This window comes from Nerophis ophidion, linkage group LG04, assembly GCF_033978795.1.
Source record: "Nerophis ophidion isolate RoL-2023_Sa linkage group LG04, RoL_Noph_v1.0, whole genome shotgun sequence".
In the NCBI taxonomy this organism is placed as follows: domain Eukaryota; kingdom Metazoa; phylum Chordata; class Actinopteri; order Syngnathiformes; family Syngnathidae; genus Nerophis; species Nerophis ophidion.
In genome coordinates this window covers 53,137,163-53,156,745 of record NC_084614.1, presented here as the reverse complement: position 1 = coordinate 53,156,745, position 19,583 = coordinate 53,137,163, and the positions used below count along the sequence as shown (strand labels likewise).

The 19,583-nt window shown below is 41.9% G+C and overlaps 1 protein-coding gene across 1 annotated transcript in view; it reads left to right on the top strand.

Annotated features, from left to right (window-relative positions):
• Positions 1-19,583, top strand: part of ltbp3 (latent transforming growth factor beta binding protein 3) — a 90,627-nt gene that overhangs the window by 40,066 nt on the left and 30,978 nt on the right. The window contains exon 2 of the mRNA XM_061898361.1: positions 19,237-19,515. Coding sequence (XP_061754345.1) covers positions 19,237-19,515 — 279 coding nt within the window. The remainder of the gene's footprint in view (positions 1-19,236; positions 19,516-19,583) is intronic.

Here is a 19,583-nt window from a genome sequence, read left to right as displayed (position 1 = left end):
GCTATATGGATGAAAGTATTGGGACAGCTATTTCATACATTTCATGCAGGCGTAAAACAGATCTTAGTAAGCTGAAGACACAGGAAGCTAAATTGTTTTGTGCTTTTTATGCACATTGTAATCTGAAATTAGTCCCATTCTAAGCCAGTCGGAGATAAAGCAGAGTGATTACAGAGTGCGACAAGAGGCTGCAAGCCAACTAAGGACTGCGGAGGAACAAGATGCTGACAAGTGTTTCCTTAGTAAAAGTGATAGTTTGATGCCTTTGGACAGATGCTCGTGTGTCTCTGATTTACAGGCTTATGAGAGGATGTATAGCAGTTTCATATATGTCCAATAAGGAAAGTAATCTTAGCTTTGCCTGGTTCTGTGGAAAAATCCCCCACATTAAAAGCTCATTAGTCAACTCAACATGCTCTGTTTTAATCTTCAAATGGGTTTGTGCCAAACTATTTATTTCGAAGGGACAGTTACATTCCACTGTAAGTGTGTGCACGTTCATGTGTGTGTGCATGCGTGCGTGTTTGTGTGTGTGTGTGTGTGTGTGTGTGTGTGTGTGTGTGTGTGTGTGTGCGCGCAAAAATAGCCAGCTGTTTCTACTGTCATTGTTTGACCCTAACAACAGTTAAGACAACTGTTATCAGTATCATGTTTTCCCGGGTTTGTCTGAGCCTGTGATGGCAGGATGGATATAAAATTCTGTAAGCGCAACAATTTATATCCAGTACTTCTGAATGTTTCAGATTAGAAAAACGTTGTCACCTGTACACTGAGATGGATACCAAATTGTGTACTTTTGTAGGTACATTGCAAACCGTGCTGAATCCCACTAAATTTAGGAACAACATTTTATTTTCCCACGTATTAGCCACACTGAACTATAAGTCATATCTATATATATATATATATATATATATATATATATATATATATAGACTGTATATATACATATATATATATATATATATATATAGACTGTATATATATATATGTAGGTAGGTAGGTGTGAGAAAAATCACAAGACTGCTTCATCTCTACAGAACTGTTTCATGAGGGGTTCCCTCAATCATCAGGAGATACAAAAAACAAAAATAAAAAATCTCCTGATGATTGAGGGAACCCCTCATGAAACAGTTCTGTAGAGATGAAGTAGTCTTGTGATTTTTCTCACACCTACATATTGCGCTCTACCACGGTATCGAGCACTATTCTCTGGATAATCCAATCAAGATATATGTGTATATATATATATATATATATATATATATATATATATATATATATATATATATATATATATATATATATATATATATGTATATATATATATATATATACATATATATATATGTATATATATATATATATACATACATATATATATATATATGTATGTATATATATATCTATGTATGTATATATACATATATATGTATGTATATATATATATATATATATGTATATACACGTTTGAGTTCAACCCAGTGGACGAGAGGGTAGCTTCCCTTCGCCTTCGGGTGGGGGGACTGGTCCTGACTGTTGTTTGTGCTTACGCACAAAACAGCAGTTCAGAATACCCACCCTTTTTGGGCACACTCGAGGGAGTACTGGAAAGTGCTCCCCCAGGTGATTCCCTTGTCCTACTGGGGGACTTCAACGCTCATGTTGGCAACGACAGTGAAACCTGGAGAGGCGTGATTGGGAAGAATGGTCGCCCGGATCTAAACCCGAGTGGTGTTTTGTTATTGGACTTTTGTGCTCGTCACGGATTGTCCATAACTTTGAACATGTCACGAGGGAGGTGCGGGACATTGAGTCCGAGTGGACCATGTACCGAACCTCTATTGTCGAGGCGGCTGATTGGAGCTGTGGCCGCAAGGTTGTTGGTGCCTGTCGTGGCGGTAATCCCAGAACCCGTTGGTGGACACCAGCAGTGAGGGATGCCGTCAAGCTGAAGAAGGAGTCCTATCGGGTTCTTTTGGCTCATAGTACTCCGGAGGCAGTGGACGGGTACCGACGGGCCAAGCGGTGTGCAGCTTTAGCGGTCGCGGAGGCAAAAACTCGGACATGGGAAGAGTTCGGGGAAGCCATGGAAAACGACTTCCGGACGGCTTCGAAGCGATTCTGGACCACCATACGCCGCCTCAGGAAGGGGAAGCAGTGCACTATCAACACCGTGTATGGTGCGGATGGTGTTCTGCTGACTTCGACTGTGGATGTTGTGGATCGGTGGAGGGAATACTTCGAAGACCTCCTCAATCCACCAACACGTCTTCCTTTGAGGAAGCGGTGCCTGGGGAAGCTGCAGTGGACTCTCCTATTTCTGGGGCTGAGGTCGCTGAGGTAGTTAAAAAGCTCCTCGGCGGCAAGGCCCCGGGGGTGGATGAGATCCGCCCGGAGTTCCTTAAGGCTCTGGATGCTGTGGGGCTGTCTTGGTTGACAAGACTCTGCAGCATCGCGTGGACATCGGGGGCGGTACCTCTGGATTGGTAGACCGGGGTGGTGGTCCCTCTCTTTAAGAAGGGGGACCGGAGGGTGTGTTCCAACTATCGTGGGATCACACTCCTCAGCCTTCCCGGTAAGGTTTATTCAGGTGTACTGGAGAGGAGGCTACGCCGGATAGTCGAACCTCGGATTCAGGAGGAACAGTGTGGTTTTCGTCCTGGTCGTGGAACTGTGGACCAGCTCTATACTCTCGGCAGGGTTCTTGAGGGTGCATGGGAGTTTGCCCAACCAGTCTACATGTGCTTTGTGGACTTGGAGAAGGCATTTGACCGTGTCCCTCGGGGAGTCCTGTGGGGAGTGCTCAGAGAGTATGGGGTACCGGACTGTCTTATTGTGGCAGTCCGCTCCCTGTACGATCAGTGTCAGAGCTTGGTCCGCATTGCTGGCAGTAAGTCGGACACGTTTCCAGTGAGGGTTGGACTCCGCCAAGGCTGTCCTTTGTCACCGATTCTGTTCATAACTTTTATGGACAGAATTTCTAGGCGCAGCCAAGGCGTTGAGGGGATCCGGTTTGGTGGCCACGGGATTAGGTCTCTGCTTTTTGCAGATGATGTAGTCCTGATGGCTTCATCTGACCGGGATCTTCAGCTCTCACTGGATCGGTTCGCAGCCGAGTGTGAAGCGACCGGAATGAGAATCAGCACCTCCAAGTCCGAGTCCATGGTTCTCGCCCGGAAAAGGGTGGAGTGCCATCTCCGGGTTGGGGAGGAGACCCTGCCCCAAGTGGAGGAGTTCAAGTACCTAGGAGTCTTGTTCACGAGTGGGGGAAGAGTGGATCGTGAGATCGACAGGCGGATCGGTGCGGCGTCTTCAGTAATGCGGACGTTGTATCGATTCGTTGTGGTGAAGAAGGAGCTGATCCGGAAGGCAAAGCTCTCAATTTACCGGTCGATCTACGTTCCCATCCTCACCTATGGTCATGAGCTTTGGGTCATGACCGAAAGGATAAGATCACGGGTACAAGCGGCCGAAATGAGTTTCCTCCGCCGGGTGGCGGGGCTCTCCCTTAGAGATAGGGGGAGAAGCTCTGCCATCCGGGAGGGACTCAAAGTAAAGCCGCTGCTCCTTCACATCGAGAGGAGCCAGATGAGGTGGTTCGGGCATCTGGTCAGGATGCCACCCGAACGCCTCCCTAGGGAGGTGCTTAGGGCACATCCAGCTGGTAGGAGGCCACGGGGAAGACCCAGGACACGTTGGGAAGACTATGTCTCCCGGCTGGCCTGGAAACGCCTCGGGATCCCCCGGGAAGAGTAGACGAAGTGGCTGGAGATAGGGTAGTCTGGGCTTCCCTGCTTAGGCTGCTGCCCCCGCGACCCGACCTCGGATAAGCGGAAGATGATGGATGGATGGATGGATATATATATATATATATATATATATATATATATATATATATATAATATACAGTGAAGAAAATAAGTACCGTATTTCCTTGAATTGCCGCCGGGGCGCTAATTAATTTAAAACCTCTTCTCACTCCTGCGCTTACCAAAGGCATGCGGTAAAAGTAAGCATGCGCTAATTATTTTAAAACCTCTTCTCACTCCGGCACTTACCAAAGGTATGCAGTAAAAATTTGAGTGTGATGGACCTTAAATCCTACTGAATAGCTCTTAATCTTCTTCCCTTTATGCGATTTCAAATTACCAGTATTGAAATCAGCCTCCTCCATTTTGAAAATGATGACAGGGGAAGTGTCATTCGTGACGTCAAGAGTTTGACCAGGCGGTAATATGAAGCATGCGCTAATTATTTTTGGAAGCGAATTTGACCCGGCAGTAATTCAAGGCAGGCGCATACTATATGCCCTGCGGCAATTCAAGGAAATACGGTATTTGAACACCCTGCTATCTTGGAAGTTCTCCTACTTAGAAATCATGGAGGGGTCTGAAATTTTCACGGTAGGTGCATGTCCACTGTATGAGAGATAACCTAAAACTAAAAATTCAGAAATCATAATCTATGATTTTTTAACAATTTATTTGTGTGATAAAGCTGATAAAGCTGGTGCCTGATATAGGCACCAGTGCCCCCCGCCACCCCAAAGGGAATAAGCGGTAGAAAATGGATGGATGGATAGATGGATGGTAAACAAACAGGTGTTTACATATGCGCATGGTCGCAGAGGAGTTTGTAATGTGAGTGTATGTGAATGGACATACCGATCTTTATGTCGGGTGTGTAAAGAAATCGACAGATAGATATTTATTAGTTGTAATAGTTGTGCTTCTAGTTTTTGATTAAATTTTCAATGCAACAAAAGCATTGACGCCATTTTGCGGTATTTGTAGTGTGATGTTTGGCTGAATCTGTGTTTTCGTCAGCATGGGCACAGTGCTTAAATGTTCCAAAGATATCAAAAGTACACAACTGGAAACGCACAACTCAACTTGGAGACATTGTCTGTGTAAGTGTGTGTGTGTGAGTGTGTGTGTGTGTGTGTGTGTGTGTGTGTGTGTGTGTGTGTGCGTGCGTTTGTGCGTGTGTGCGTGCGTGCGTGCGTGCGTACGTGTGTGCGTTTGTGTGTGTGAGTAAGGGTGTGTGAGTAGAAGTGTGCATAGTAGTAGACAAGAAAGAGAAACAGCTTCTATATTTAATCTGTGTGTGGGTTGGTTCAGACAGGCCTGTGAATCACAGAGAATGTGACTCAACTGGCGTCATCATTTTCGCTAGTGTCTCAATCCCTTGATTGTGGGCCTTTGATTGATTGAAACTTTTATTAGTAGATTGCACAGTACAGTACATATTCCGTACAATTGACCACTAAATGGTAACACCCGAATAAGTTTTTCAACTTGTTTAAGTAGGGGTCCACGTAAATCAATTCATGGTCTGGGGGGTGTGGTCAATGTGTTGCACAGTCAGTGCACAGGGGTGACATCAGGTTGTGTGTGTATTATGTGCAGATTTTTCACTCGTTCCTTGTTTTTATGGCTTGTAATGTGTTGTTTTTGTGTGGGAAGGGTGCGGCTGTGGCGGCAGCAACGCTGTGGAGGGCTGGAGGCGGTTGTTATGGTGACGCGTTGTCTCCATAGACACTATGGAGTCACAGGGCACTCACTGTAAGGGCAAACTTATTGTTATTCCCTTCATTTTTTTCTTTCTTTCTTTCTTTCTTTCTTTCTTTCTTTCTTTCTTTCTTTCTTTCTTTCTTTCTTTCTTTCTTTCTTTCTTTCTTTCTTTCTTTCTTTCTTTCTTTCTTTCTTTCTTTCTTTCCTTTCCTTTTACTTGTTGTTTTTCACTGCCTTGGTCTCTTTCTTTACGTCTTCTCTACCATCCCTTCAAGCTGTTTCTTTAGCCTGTTCCTGGCCTCCCTTCTTTTTCATTCTTTCTTTTATTATTTTTCATTCATTCCAATAAGGAAGTCAACAACAAGGGAAGACAGAGCACCGACACGGAAACAAACACCAAACCCAAGTTAAACGCAACAAAACCAAAACAGTCATGAAGGATCATGACAACGTGATCTGCTGTGGAGCCGTTTTTCTTTTTAGAATATCAACATTTTGTAAAGAAATAATGTTTTTATTTTTCTGTATACATGGAGAGAAATTAGGACACCACGTATTTCTATGAGTCAGATAACTCATCTAGCGCTGACACTCAGTTAACTTCTTTTTCTAAGTATGCACTCCACTGTGTTATTTTCAAAGAAATACACCACCTGCATCATAGCCTATTAGTTTTTGTTCATGTGTTCTGTAATGGACTGCTGGAATAGGCTCCAGCTTATACTTCTTACTAAGAATTGACATATATATTGTCGCCTCTTGCGATGACGATATATATCACGATATAATTTGGCATATAAATGATAATAGGATAACAGGTTTCAGAGGCTCCTTACATAATAATAGTTAGTTACTTTCTGTTGCAACATGGTTCTATCTACACTTATGTTAAAATGTAATAGGCATTTATTTTTCCATTGTTTGGATACTTTACATTAGTTTTGGCCAATACTACAAATTTTGGCATTGATCCAATCAACGCCAAGTAGTTACAGGAGCAGTATTGGTCACACCAATTTTCAAACCTCCAATTTGCAGGATCATTAAATGATTCCGATTTTTATACTTTCCGATAATTATATTTTATAATTATAATCTCAGGATGGCGGTGTAACTATATCAATTCATATATACTGTATATATATATATATATATATATGTATATATGTATGTATATACTGTATATATATTTATATACAATATGTGTGTGTGTATATATATATGTATTTACAGTATATACTGTAAATATGTGTATATATATGTATGTATTTATATATATGTGTGTATGTATATATATATATATATATGTGTGTGTGTATGTATGTACAAACCCCGTTTCCATATCAGTTGGGAAATTGTGTTATGTGTAAATATAAACGGAATACGATGATTTGCAAATCATTTTCAACCCATATTCTGTTGAATATTCTACAAAGACAACATAATTGATGTTCAAACTGATAAACATTTTTTTTTGCAAATAATCATTAACTTTAGAATTTGATGCCAGCAACACGTGACAAAGAAGTTGGGAAAGGTGGCAATAAATACTGATAAAGTTGAGAAATTCTCATCAAACACTTATTTGGAACATCCCACAGATCTGCAGGCTAATTGGGAACAGATGGGTGCCATGATTGGGTATAAAAGCAGCTTCCATGAAATGCTAAGTAATTCACAAACAAAGATGGAGCGAGCTGTCGTATTTTAGGCTTCATAATGCGCCACACATTTTCGATGGGGGACAGGTCCTAGACTGCAGGCAGGCCAGGAAAGTACCCGCACTCTTTTACCACTAAACCACGCTGTTATAACATGTGGCTTGGCATTGTCTTGCTGAAATAAGCAGGGGCGTCCATGATAACGTTGCTTGGATGACAATATATGTTGCTCCTAAAGCTGTATGGACCATTCAGCATTAATGGTGCCTTCACAGATGTGTAAGTTACCCATGCCTTGGCCACTAATACACCCCCATACCATCACAGATGCTGGATTTTTGAACTTTGCGCCTATAGCAATCCGAATGGTTATGATCCTCTTTGTTTTGGAGGACACCACAACCTCTGTTTCCAAATATAATTTGAAATGTGGACTAGTCAGACCAAAGAACACCTTTCCACTTTGCATCAGTCCATCTTAGGTGAGCTCGGGCCCAGCCAAGCCGGCGGCGTTTCAGGATATTGTTGATAAATGGGTTTGGCTTTGCATAGTACAGTTGTAACTTGCACTTACAGATGTGGCAACCAACTGTAGTTACTGACAGTGGTTTTACGACGTGTTCCTGAGCCCATGTGATGATATCCTTTACACACTGATGTCGGTTTTTGATGCAGTACCGCCTGAGGGATCAAAAGTCCGTCATCTCATAGCTTACGTGCAGTGATTTCTCCAGATTCTCTGAACTTTTTGATGATTTTACGGACCGTAGATGGTAAAATCCCTAAATTCTTTGCAATAGCTCGTTGAGAAATGTTGTTCTAAAACTGTTCAACAATTTGTTTACAAAGTGGTGATCCTCGCCCCATCCTTGTTTGTGGATTATTTCGCATTTACTGGAAGCTGCTCTTATACCCAATCATGACACCCAACTGTTCCCAATTAGCCTGCACACCTGTGGGATGTTCCATATAAGTGTTTGATGAGCATTCCTCAACTTTATTAGTATTTATTGCCACCTTTCCCAACTTCTTTGTCATGTGTTACTGGCATCACATTCTAAAGTTAATATTATTTGAAAGAAAAAAAAAAAAAAAAGGTTTATCAGTTTGAACATCAAATATGTTGTCTTTGTAGCATATTCAACTGAATATGGGTTAAAAATGATTTGCAAATCATTGTATTCCGTTTATATTTACATCTAACACAATTTCCCAACTCTTATGGAAACGGGGTTTGTATGTACTGTATATATATATGTATATGGCTGCATAGATGCTGCATGCTACATACATGCATTCATACATACATGCATGTATGTATGAATGGATGAATGAAAGAAAGACATGCTCATGGGGATAGGTTGATTAGCAACACTAAATTGGCCCTAGTGTATGAATGTTGTCTATCTGTATTGGCCCTGCGATGAGGTGGCGACTTGTCCAGGGTGTACACCACCTTCTGCCCGAATGCAGCTGAGCGACCCCAAAACGGACTAGCGGTAAACAATGGATGGATGGATGGATATGTGTATTTATTAGTGTTGTCCCGATACCAATATGTTGGTACTGGTACTAAAACGATTCCGATACTTTTCTAAAAAAAAAAGGAAACCACAAAAAAATTGCATTATCAGCTTTATTTTTACAAAAAATCTTAGGGTACATTAAACATATGTTTCTTTTTGCAAGTGTGTCCTTAAATAAAATAGTGAACATACTAGACAAATTGTCATTTAGTAGTAAGTAAGGAAACAAAGACTCCTAATTAGTCTGCTGACGTATGCAGTAACATATTGTGTCAATTTTAATTCTATTATTTTGTCAAAATTATTTAGGACAAGTGGTAGAAAATGAATTATTAATCTACTTGTTCATTTACTGTTAATATCTTCTTACTTTCTCTTTTAACATATTCTATCTACACTTCTGTGAAAATGTAGTAAACACTTATTTTTCTGTTGTTTGATACTTTACATTAGTTTTGGATGATACCACAAATTTGGGTATTAACCTGATACCAACTAGTTACAGGATCATATATTGGTCCACTGTAATAATACCAAATACAAGAGTGTATCTAGTTGATACTACTATGTTTGCATTGACATTTTTTAGCATCACAAAATCTTTTTTCGTTTTTCTAAAATTCACATTATGTTTATAAACTCAGGAAACACGTCCCTGGAAACATGAGGACTTTGAATATTGATTGGGAAGAATGGCCGCCCGGATCTGAACCCGAGCGGTGTTTTGTTATTGGACTTTTGTGCTCGTCACAGTTTGTCCATAACAAACACCATGTTCAAACATAAGGGTGTCCATATGTGCACTTGGCACCAGGACACCCTAGGCCGCAGTTCCATGATCGACTTTGTAGTTGTGTCATCGGATTTGCGGCCTTATGTTTTGAACGCTCGGGTGAAGAGAGGGGCGGAGCTTTCTACCGATCATCACATGGTGGTGAATTGGCTGCAATGGTGGGGGAGGATGCCGGACGGACGTGGGAGGCCCAAACGCATTGTGAGGGTCTGCTGGGAACGTCTGGCAGAGTCTCCTGTCAGAGAAAGTTTCAATTCCCACCTCCGGAAGAACTTTGAACATGTCACGAGGGAGGTGCTGGACATTGAGTCCGAGTGGACCATGTTCCGCCCCTCTATTGTCGAGGCGGCATATCGGAGCTGTGGCCGCAAGGTAGTTGGTGCCTGTCGGGGCGGCAATCCTAAAACCCCTTGGTGGACACCAGCGGTGAGGGATGCCGTCAAGCTGAAGAAGGAGTCCTATCGGGTCCTTTTGGCTCATAGGACTCCGGAGGCAGTGGACAGGTACCGACAGGCCAAGCGGTGTGCAGCTTCAGCGGTCGCGGAGGCAAAAACTCGGACATGGGAGGAGTTCGGGGAAGCCATGGAAAAACGACTTCCGGACGGCTTCGAAGCGATTCTGGACCACCATACGCCGCCTCAGGAAGGGGAAGCAGTGCACTATCAACACCGTGTATGGTGCGGATGGTGTTCTGCTGACCTCAACTGCGGATGTTGTGGATAGGTGGAAGGAATACTTCGAAGACCTCCTCAATCCCACCAACACGTCTTCCTATGAGGAAGCAGTGCCTGGGGAATCTGTGGTGGACTCTCCTATTTCTGGGGCTGAGGTCGCTGAGGTAGTTAAAAAGCTCCTCGGTGGCAAGGCCCCAGGGGTGGACGAGATCCGCCCGGAGTTCCTTAAGGCTCTGGATGCTGTGGGGCTGTCTTGGTTGACAAGACTTTGCAGCATCGCGTGGACATCGGGGGCGGTACCTCTGGATTGGCAGACCGGGGTGGTGGTTCCTCTCTTTAAGAAGGGGGACCGGAGGGTGTGTTCCAACTATCGTGGGATCACACTCCTCAGCCTTCCCGGTAAGGTTTATTCAGGTGTACTGGAGAGGAGGCTACGCCGGATAGTCGAACCTCGGATTCAGGAGGAACAGTGTGGTTTTCGTCCTGGTCGTGGAACTGTGGACCAGCTCTATACTCTCGGCAGGGTTCTTGAGGGTGCATGGGAGTTTGCCCAACCAGTCTACATGTGCTTTGTGGACTTGGAGAAGGCATTCGACCGTGTCCCTCGGGAAGTCCTGTGGGGAGTGCTCAGAGAGTATGGGGTATCGGAGTGTCTTATTGTGGCGGTCCGTTCCCTGTACGATCAGTGCCAGAGCTTGGTCCGCATTGCCGGCAGTAAGTCGAACACATTTCCAGTGAGGGTTGGACTCCGCCAAGGCTGTCCTTTGTCACCAATTCTGTTCATAACTTTTATGGACAGAATTTCTAGGCGCAGTCAAGGCGTTGAGGGGTTCCGGTTTGGTAACCGCAGGATTAGGTCCCTGCTTTTTGCAGATGATGTGGTCCTGATGGCTTAATCTGACCGGGATCTTCAGCTCTCGCTGGATCGGTTCGCAGCCGAGTGTGAAGCGACCGGAATGAGAATCAGCACCTCCAAGTCTGAGTCCATGGTTCTCGCCCGGAAAAGGGTGGAATGCCATCTCCGGGTTGGGGAGGAGACCCTGCCCCAAGTGGAGGAGTTCAAGTACCTAGGAGTCTTGTTCACGAGTGAGGGAAGAGTGGATCGTGAGATCGACAGGCGGATCGGTGCGGCGTCTTCAGTAATGCGGACATTGTACCGATCCGTTGTGGTAAAGAAGGAGTTGAGCCGGAAGGCAAAGCTCTCAATTTACCGGTCGATCTACGTTCCCATCCTCACCTATGGTCATGAGCTTTGGGTCATGACCGAAAGGATAAGATCACGGGTACAAGCGGCCGAAATGAGTTTCCTCCGCCGTGTGGCGGGGCTCTCCCTTAGAGATAGGGTGAGAAGCTCTGCCATCCGGGAGGAACTCAAAGTAAAGCCGCTGCTCCTTCACATCGAGAGGAGCCAGATGAGGTGGTTCGGGCATCTGGTCAGGAGGCCACCCTAGGGAGGTGTTTAGTGCACGTCCAACCGGTAGGAGGCCACGGGGAAGACCCAGGACACGTTGGGAAGACTATGTCTCCCGGCTGGCCTGGGAACGCCTCGGGATCCCCCGGGAAGAGCTCGACGAAGTGGCTGGGGAGAGGGAAGTCTGGGTTTCCCTGCTTAGGCTGTTGCCCCCGCGACCCGACCTCGGATAAGCGGAAGATGATGGATGGATGGATGGACTATGTTTACAACAGCACAGAGTCATTTCCGCTTCTTTTTCCTGTAACAACGGCACAGTCCTGGAGCAGTCACCTTTTTGCACTCACCATCCCGGTACTTTGTACCATCTATAAATGCCATGGTGTTCATGTTATGTCATGTCATGTCATGTCATGTCATGTCATGTCATGTCATGTCATGTCATGTCATGAACATCACATGAACATCAAGCATGAGAATACTGGTATCGGGCTATTATCTGCTGATCGCTGTGCTGCTATTACAGGAAAAAGAACCACATATTGACATATGACGCACATTACGTGAATGACGTTCTCTGTGCGTTGGCAAAACATGACAGTGACACCAAGTACAAATAAAATATTTTCCACAGCCCCAAATATCAATATACGTATTTTCTTATTAGTCCTTAATTTGTTTGTTTATTTGTACATCATTTTTTTGTTATAAATACGAATAAAGACATTTAAGAAGATTGAATTTTTTTTAACAAAGCTTTTGTTGTGGAACATCTATTGCGGCCGAGCCTCACCCAGACTCTGCCGCTCCAGGTCATTTGAGTTTGAGGCCCCTGTGCTACACAGTGTTGGGTAGTATAACGCGATACATTTACTGTGTTACATTTACTATAGTAACTTTCTGGATAAATTGTACTTGTCATAGTAGTTTTAATTTAACATACCTTTTACTTCTACTTGAGTATTTTTGAGAAGAAGAAACACTAATTTTACTCCGTTACATTGAGTTTAATTCCGATCGTTACATTTATTTATATCACGATTATTTACAATAGACGTATTCTTATGTCAGTGACAGTTTCCGGCAGGCACTGTCACATGACTTTATTTCGCCAATCCAACGCAAGCATTAGTGACGTTTGATTCTATTTCACCAATCAAAAAAGCACACAGAGTAGCTATAGTAAGCTGAAACGGTCAGTATTTTTAAGTATATGATAAAATACAGAACCACTAACTTGTTCAACATGTATCAGAATTTTTCCCAAAGAAGACACTTTAATTATGTGACAAGACCCCAGCGCATCCCGGTTTGAGAGAACTGCTGAAAAGAAATCTCCTTAAACAGTTGACTAAAAAGGCGATCTTTTGTATGTCGCTGATGATTCTAAATACATCATTTAATTACATTAAAACATTATAAACAACATCAAAAAGAAGTTGAACGTTGTACTTATCTGTTAGATCCATAGCTTTAAAGGTACTAGTGCTAGCTTATTAATATGTAGCATTATCTTCTTCGACTGTATTTACGTTTAGCATAGCTAAACAATCGCCCCCTAGTGTATGAGAGGCACCCTGCGTGTGGCCATCAGTCACATTACAGATAAGAGCATGGAAACTAGAACTTGACATTTAGCTGTGAAAATAAAAGAAACTCAATAATGTGACAAATCAGACTAATTTAGTACATACAAAACGCACTGACTGTAAAAAGTGACATGATGTCAGACAAGTAAAACAAATCCTCAGTGATTACTTTTAAACTAGTAAAAATAACATTTATATCATGTGCTGTCATGTGTGTCAGTAAAAATTTTCACATTTCATCTTACAGGAATTGTACCTCCAACTAGAGAAAACATGTTGAAGTAAATCAATTGTATGTTTTACACACACACACACACACACACACACACACACACACACACACACACACACACACACACACACACACACACACACACACACACACACACACACACACACCAACTACAGCTGTAGTCCAAGAACCATTTGTAAGTTAGCTACTAAATAAATCTGAAGTTACTCTTGAGTCACTCAATACTGAGTTTGTTACAGAGTTACGTAGTTCGTTTTTTTCACAGAACACTTACTTATTCTTACTCAAGTGGTTATTTTAATGGCTACTTTTCACTTTTACCTAAGTTATATTATTCTAAAGTAACGATACTCTTAGCTGTTCCTTGTCCAGTGATAATGATACTTGCAAGAAATTAGGTTTATTTGACAATATTGAATAGTAATTTACAAGCTGAACTGTGTAGGGACATTAGCTGCTCGCTTGCTAAACCCACATGCTTCATAACGCTACACATACAGTATATAAGAGTAGAGAACGTTTGGAGTACAGTTCCCAGTTCCATGGTGAAAGGAAACTGAAATAATTGCTTCATCATCCCACTATCACGCCATGCACACAGCTCCCTTGATGCCTACAGTTGACGCCTCCAACATTTGAATTGTAATAACACCCCGTCTCAGGAATGTGTTGGATCGGTAAAGACAAAGGCGTGGTTCATACACAAGACTCCTGTTTTGCAGACTCCCAAGTTATGAGTTAATGAGCATGTGAGGATTTTGAATTCTTTTGAAGAGTCTTGTGTAGAGTCGTCCAACTTTGATTAGTTGTTGGTTATTTGTAGGTTATGCGGTGCGCCCACCTTTTATTTATTTGACTGACACGCCAATTCATCTATATAAAAAAGGTTTTGGGCTCTGTATCACCACTTTCTAAGGAGAAACGTCACTTTGATTTTTACAAGATAGAAATCAAAATGGTTTACTTCTGAAGCCCTGAGGAAAAACAAGACAGAATGCAATTATCAGTGTAATACAAGCAAGATGTGCAACTTGGAAATTTCGCTCTTTAATAAAGATGCCGACACTAAACTGAATTCAAGAGATTTATTGCATTAAAAACCTCAAGCGGTTGCTACTGTGGAGGAATTGGCTGCTTTAATGAAAAGAAGGATCATGGGAAATTGAGGCACCATTTTCTCCCAAATACTGATCTCACCTCGAATAGAAACAGTGGGGGGCAGCTATCAATTATTTTAGAGTATTGTATTGATTAGCTCGTTGAGGAATGGGATAAAACAAACTTTTTAGTCTCAGTGCGTATTTGAGTAGATAGTTGAAATAAAAATTTTTCCCCCCCAAAAAATCTGTCCTGTCACTATAGTAAATGTTTGGGTAGGATTTTATCAAACAACACCAGTTTTCTTTTAAGTAATATAGACATTTATCTGAACTGTTATCTATTTAATAGAGGGATGTAGTTAATTATAGAACTGGCACCCAATGTTATCCAAAAAGTTGATATTGAATCGAGTATCGTGGGGAATCAAGAATCGATAATGAATTGAATCATTACCCCCAAAAATGGAATCGAATGGAATTGAGTCGTGTGGTGCCCAGAGATTCCCAGCCATATTATTTAAATGTTCGTGCACTCCACATTGTCCATATACTATACATTTTTATTATTTACACCTAAACGTTTTTTTTTTTGAAGCAACATAATACAAATCTAAGCTTTATCCTAATTTAATTAATTAATTTAATTGCTTCATTGTTGCTGGCCTATTGTGAATGTGAATGGACTGCCCGATGTTTACATTGTATATTTGTGAATGGACACACTGAGTGGACATACTGTACCTATATTGATAAAAAGTAGGATCATGGGAAATTGAGTAAGTCTCTCCTCAAATATGATTATCTATTTTGTTGAAATTTCCTAATTGACTGACCAATTTTTATATTTAATATGTGAATGGACGGACTGAGTTTCACATAATGTTTGCATGTGAATGAACATACCTATGATGATGAAAAGGAGAATCATGGGAACTTGAGTCAGCCTCTCCTCAAATATGCGTATCATTCAATCGAGTTGTAGTTTGCAAATTGACTGACTGACTTATGTTTATATTTGATATGGGAATGGACAGACTTAGGTTCATATGATATTTATATGTGAATTGACATACAATACATATATTGATAAAAAGGAGGGTGATGGGAAATTGAGTCATCCTCTCCTCAAATTTACTTATCATTCTAGTTGTACTTTGCAAATTGATTTACTTATGTACTATATATATTTGGTATGTGGATGGACAGATAGACGTTTGTTTGCTGTTTAAATGTTATGCACGGATGGAGGCGAACATAATATGGGTACTGTATATTAATGTACTGAATGATGCTAAAGTTGTGTGTGAGTGCGTGCGTGCGTTTGAATGGACAGACTAAGGTTTACATGATGTTTGTAATTGAATGGAAATACCGATGTTGGTGGAAAGGAGAATCATGGTAGGTTCATATGATGTTTCACCATACTCAATCTCTAATCGACAGTGCCTAAAACTTAAACACTTAAAACATATGCCCGTCTTCAAAGGTTACATTTTTGTTGATGTTTTGTATGGGGATGGACAGACTGAAGTTCATATAATGTTTGTACTATACATGAATAGACAGCTGCAGGCGTACATGATGTGTGTGATGTTGAATTGAATTCAGTCTGAGTGAGCGAAACAAAAAGGAAAATTTCCCTTCTTCACGGGTGACAACATCAAATACTGTAGGTCCATTCACATGAACCCCACCCCCTCCTACTTAGACTTCAGAAATACTAGCCCAAAACTGCAATATAACTCCCAAACTCGCTTTGGGTTGCATTAGTGTGGCATTGACCCAGACTGTGCGACTTTAGAATACTCCTTCTTGTTGTGCTCCCCAGTCATTCATCACTCTTCCTGATCCAGCCTCTGTGGCTTTGTGTGGGATTGTGTGTCATTGTGTAACGTTTGCAGAAAGACAGAAAAAAAGAGGGGCTCTTTGGCTTGCACGGCTACGCCTGTTATCGTCATTTTCATCCCCCGCATCTTTCCCAGTTTCCTCCTATTCCCGATTCTGATGAAAGTAAAGCCACAGTCCAACTGTGGAGCTCTTATGTCAGGGGCGGTCCGGTAAACACTATTGCGTGTGTTCTGCTTACCTACTTCCTGCCAGGGCCAAGCTCCTCCATGCTGCAAGTCGTTGCCTGCATGGAGGTTAAGCACGGTCACATTGCGTTAGCGAGGTTGCTAGTCAAACATCCAGTGAAGCAGTGTTTTTAAATGAAAACATTTGGAAGGCAACAAAATGTACCAAGGAAAACTGCAGTACTTTCACTTATTGTTGTATTTATTTTAACTGTACAGATTACACAAATCCTTTAAGATTAATTATGACAACTGGAAAAGTATGATTTTGTAGTCATGTCGTACTTTTACATGGCCACTTATTTGACCATTAAATTGTGTGTATGTGAATGGACATAAAGTATTGAAATTTTTCTAATGATACATAAAGGCTAACTTTATGTTTGCATGTAAATGGCAGCGGTATTTTGATTATTTATATGTATATGTGTGTATATACATATATATGTGTATATACTGTATATATATATATATATATATATATATATATGTATATATATATATATATATATATATATATATATATATATATATATATATATATATATATATATATATATATATATATATATCCATCCATCCATTTTCTACCGCTTATTCCATTTGGGGTTGCGGGGGGCGCTGGTGCCTAGCTCAGCTACAATCGGGCGGAAGGTGGGGTACACCCTGGACAAGTTGCCACCTCATCGCAGGGCTATATATATATATATAGATATAGATATATATAGATATAGATATATATATATATGTATATATATATATATATATATATATATGTATGTATGTATGGCAGCACGGTGGTAGAGGGGTTAGTGCGTCTGCCTCACAATACAAAGGTCCTGAGTAGTCCTGGGTTCAATCCCGGGCTCTGGATCTTTCTGTGTTGAATTTGCATGTTCTCTTCATGACTGCGTGGGTACCCTCCAGGTACTCCGGCTTCCTCTCACTTCCAAAAACATGCACCTGCGGATAAGTTGATTGGCAACACTAAGTTGGCCCTCGTGTGTGAGTGTCCAGGATGTACACCGCCTTCCGCCCGAATGCAGCTGAGATAGGCGCCAGCGACCCCCACGACCCCAAAGGGAATAAGCGGTAGAAAATGTATGTATGTATATATGTATGTATATATGTATGTTTATGTACACATAGTACTATTGTTTGTATTGTGTGTTTATGTGAATGGACAGTCTGACGTTTACATTATTACATTATTTTTGTGAATGGACATACCGATATTTGTTTTATGTAAATATGTGCCTGGACCGACTGGGTTTCACATGATAGTTGTATGTAAATGGGCAGACTTAGGTTGACATCAATGCTTGTTTTGTGTTTAAATGTACATTAACATACTATTATTTGTATTAGATGTTTGTGAATGGACCGACTGAGTTGACATGGTGTTTGTATGTGAGTGGACAGACTGGGCTTCATATGATAGTTGTCTCTGAATGGAAATACTGATGTTTGCAATACAGTATGTACATGGACATACTATTGTTTGTATATAGTGTATGTGAGAGGACAGACTGAGGTTTACATAATAATTTCCATGTGAATAGACATACTGATGTTTGTATTCTGTATACGGCATTTGTGCATGGACATACCGGTACATTTGTTTGTAGTATGTGTGTATGTGAATGGACAGATTGAGGTTTACATGAGGTGGCAACTCTTAGGCTCCAGCGAACCCGAACGGGACAAGCGGTATAAAATGGATGGATGGATGGATGGATAAATTTTTTTTGTTCAATGGATAGGCTCCAGCACCCTCCGCGACCCCAAAAGGGACAAGCGGTAAAAAATGAATGGATGGACGGGGTTTTGTCAATGGACATATCTCTGTTTGCATTGGGCATATTTGTGGATGAACATACCAATGTTTCTGTTGTGTGTAAATGGACAGGCAGACACTTTTTAATTAATTTGACAACTGTCTAACTGATCTGTACCTAATACAAAAATATTTTTTACCTGAATGAAAAAATAAACCCACAAATTAGTTAAAAAAAAAAAAGAAACAACAACGCCATCTGCTGGATCTACTTGGGTACTACCCACTAAAGCAAAGTCACCAGTAAGCCAGTCAGTATGCCTGAGGATGAACATTTTCACTGTGCTCGCTTGCATTTTTTACTAAGGACCTTTATCGCGTTTGCCTTTTGTGTTTTACTGTGCGAGGATGCCCTGCTGGGTTTAAAGTGATTCAGGCCGGTAATTTCGCCCCAACCCAGCCAGACTCGCTGGCAATCCACCCCTAATCACTTCCATGTGTACCCTCTCGCTCTCCTCTTTTGTCTTTTGGTTGTTTAAATGCAATTACTTGAGTACACGTGTGTTTGGTTCACATTGAGTACAAATTCCATGTTCTGTCTCACATCAGACAATGGTGCATATGTACAAAATGGAGATTCAACTTTATATAATAGCGAATGCTGGCCAAGTTTCTCTTTCCCATACATAGACTGGGAGAGGATTGCCAGATTATGACTGTTAAACACATCAATGACATCACCTGTTTCCTCTGCCTTGAGGGAAGGATAAGATGTTTTTTTAGATTCCTTTATGCCTGTTCAATGTCTACTGAAAATGGTGACTACACATGACCGAAACGTCTCCTCTTTCTGCGTTTCCACAGTTGTGTGTCCCCTCACCTGCATGAATGGCGGCGTGTGCAGCACCAGGAAACACTGCCTGTGCCCGCCAGGTTTCACGGGCAGACTTTGCCAATTTTCTCTGCGGCACACGCAGCGGGTTCAGGCGGCGCGAGGCAACAAGCAGCCTGTCTACCCTGTTTCTTTAAAACCCGACAGCCAGAAACTTCTGGAGCAAGCGAGTGTGGGACGCACCCAGTTGACTCAGACCCACTCTGTTTTCTCCATACCGTTGGCACAGCCGGGCCACCACTCCTCTGAAGGTACCGCTCATGTGCCTCATGTTTAATCTAAAACTAGAGCTACAGGTGTACCTAATCTTGTGGTCAAT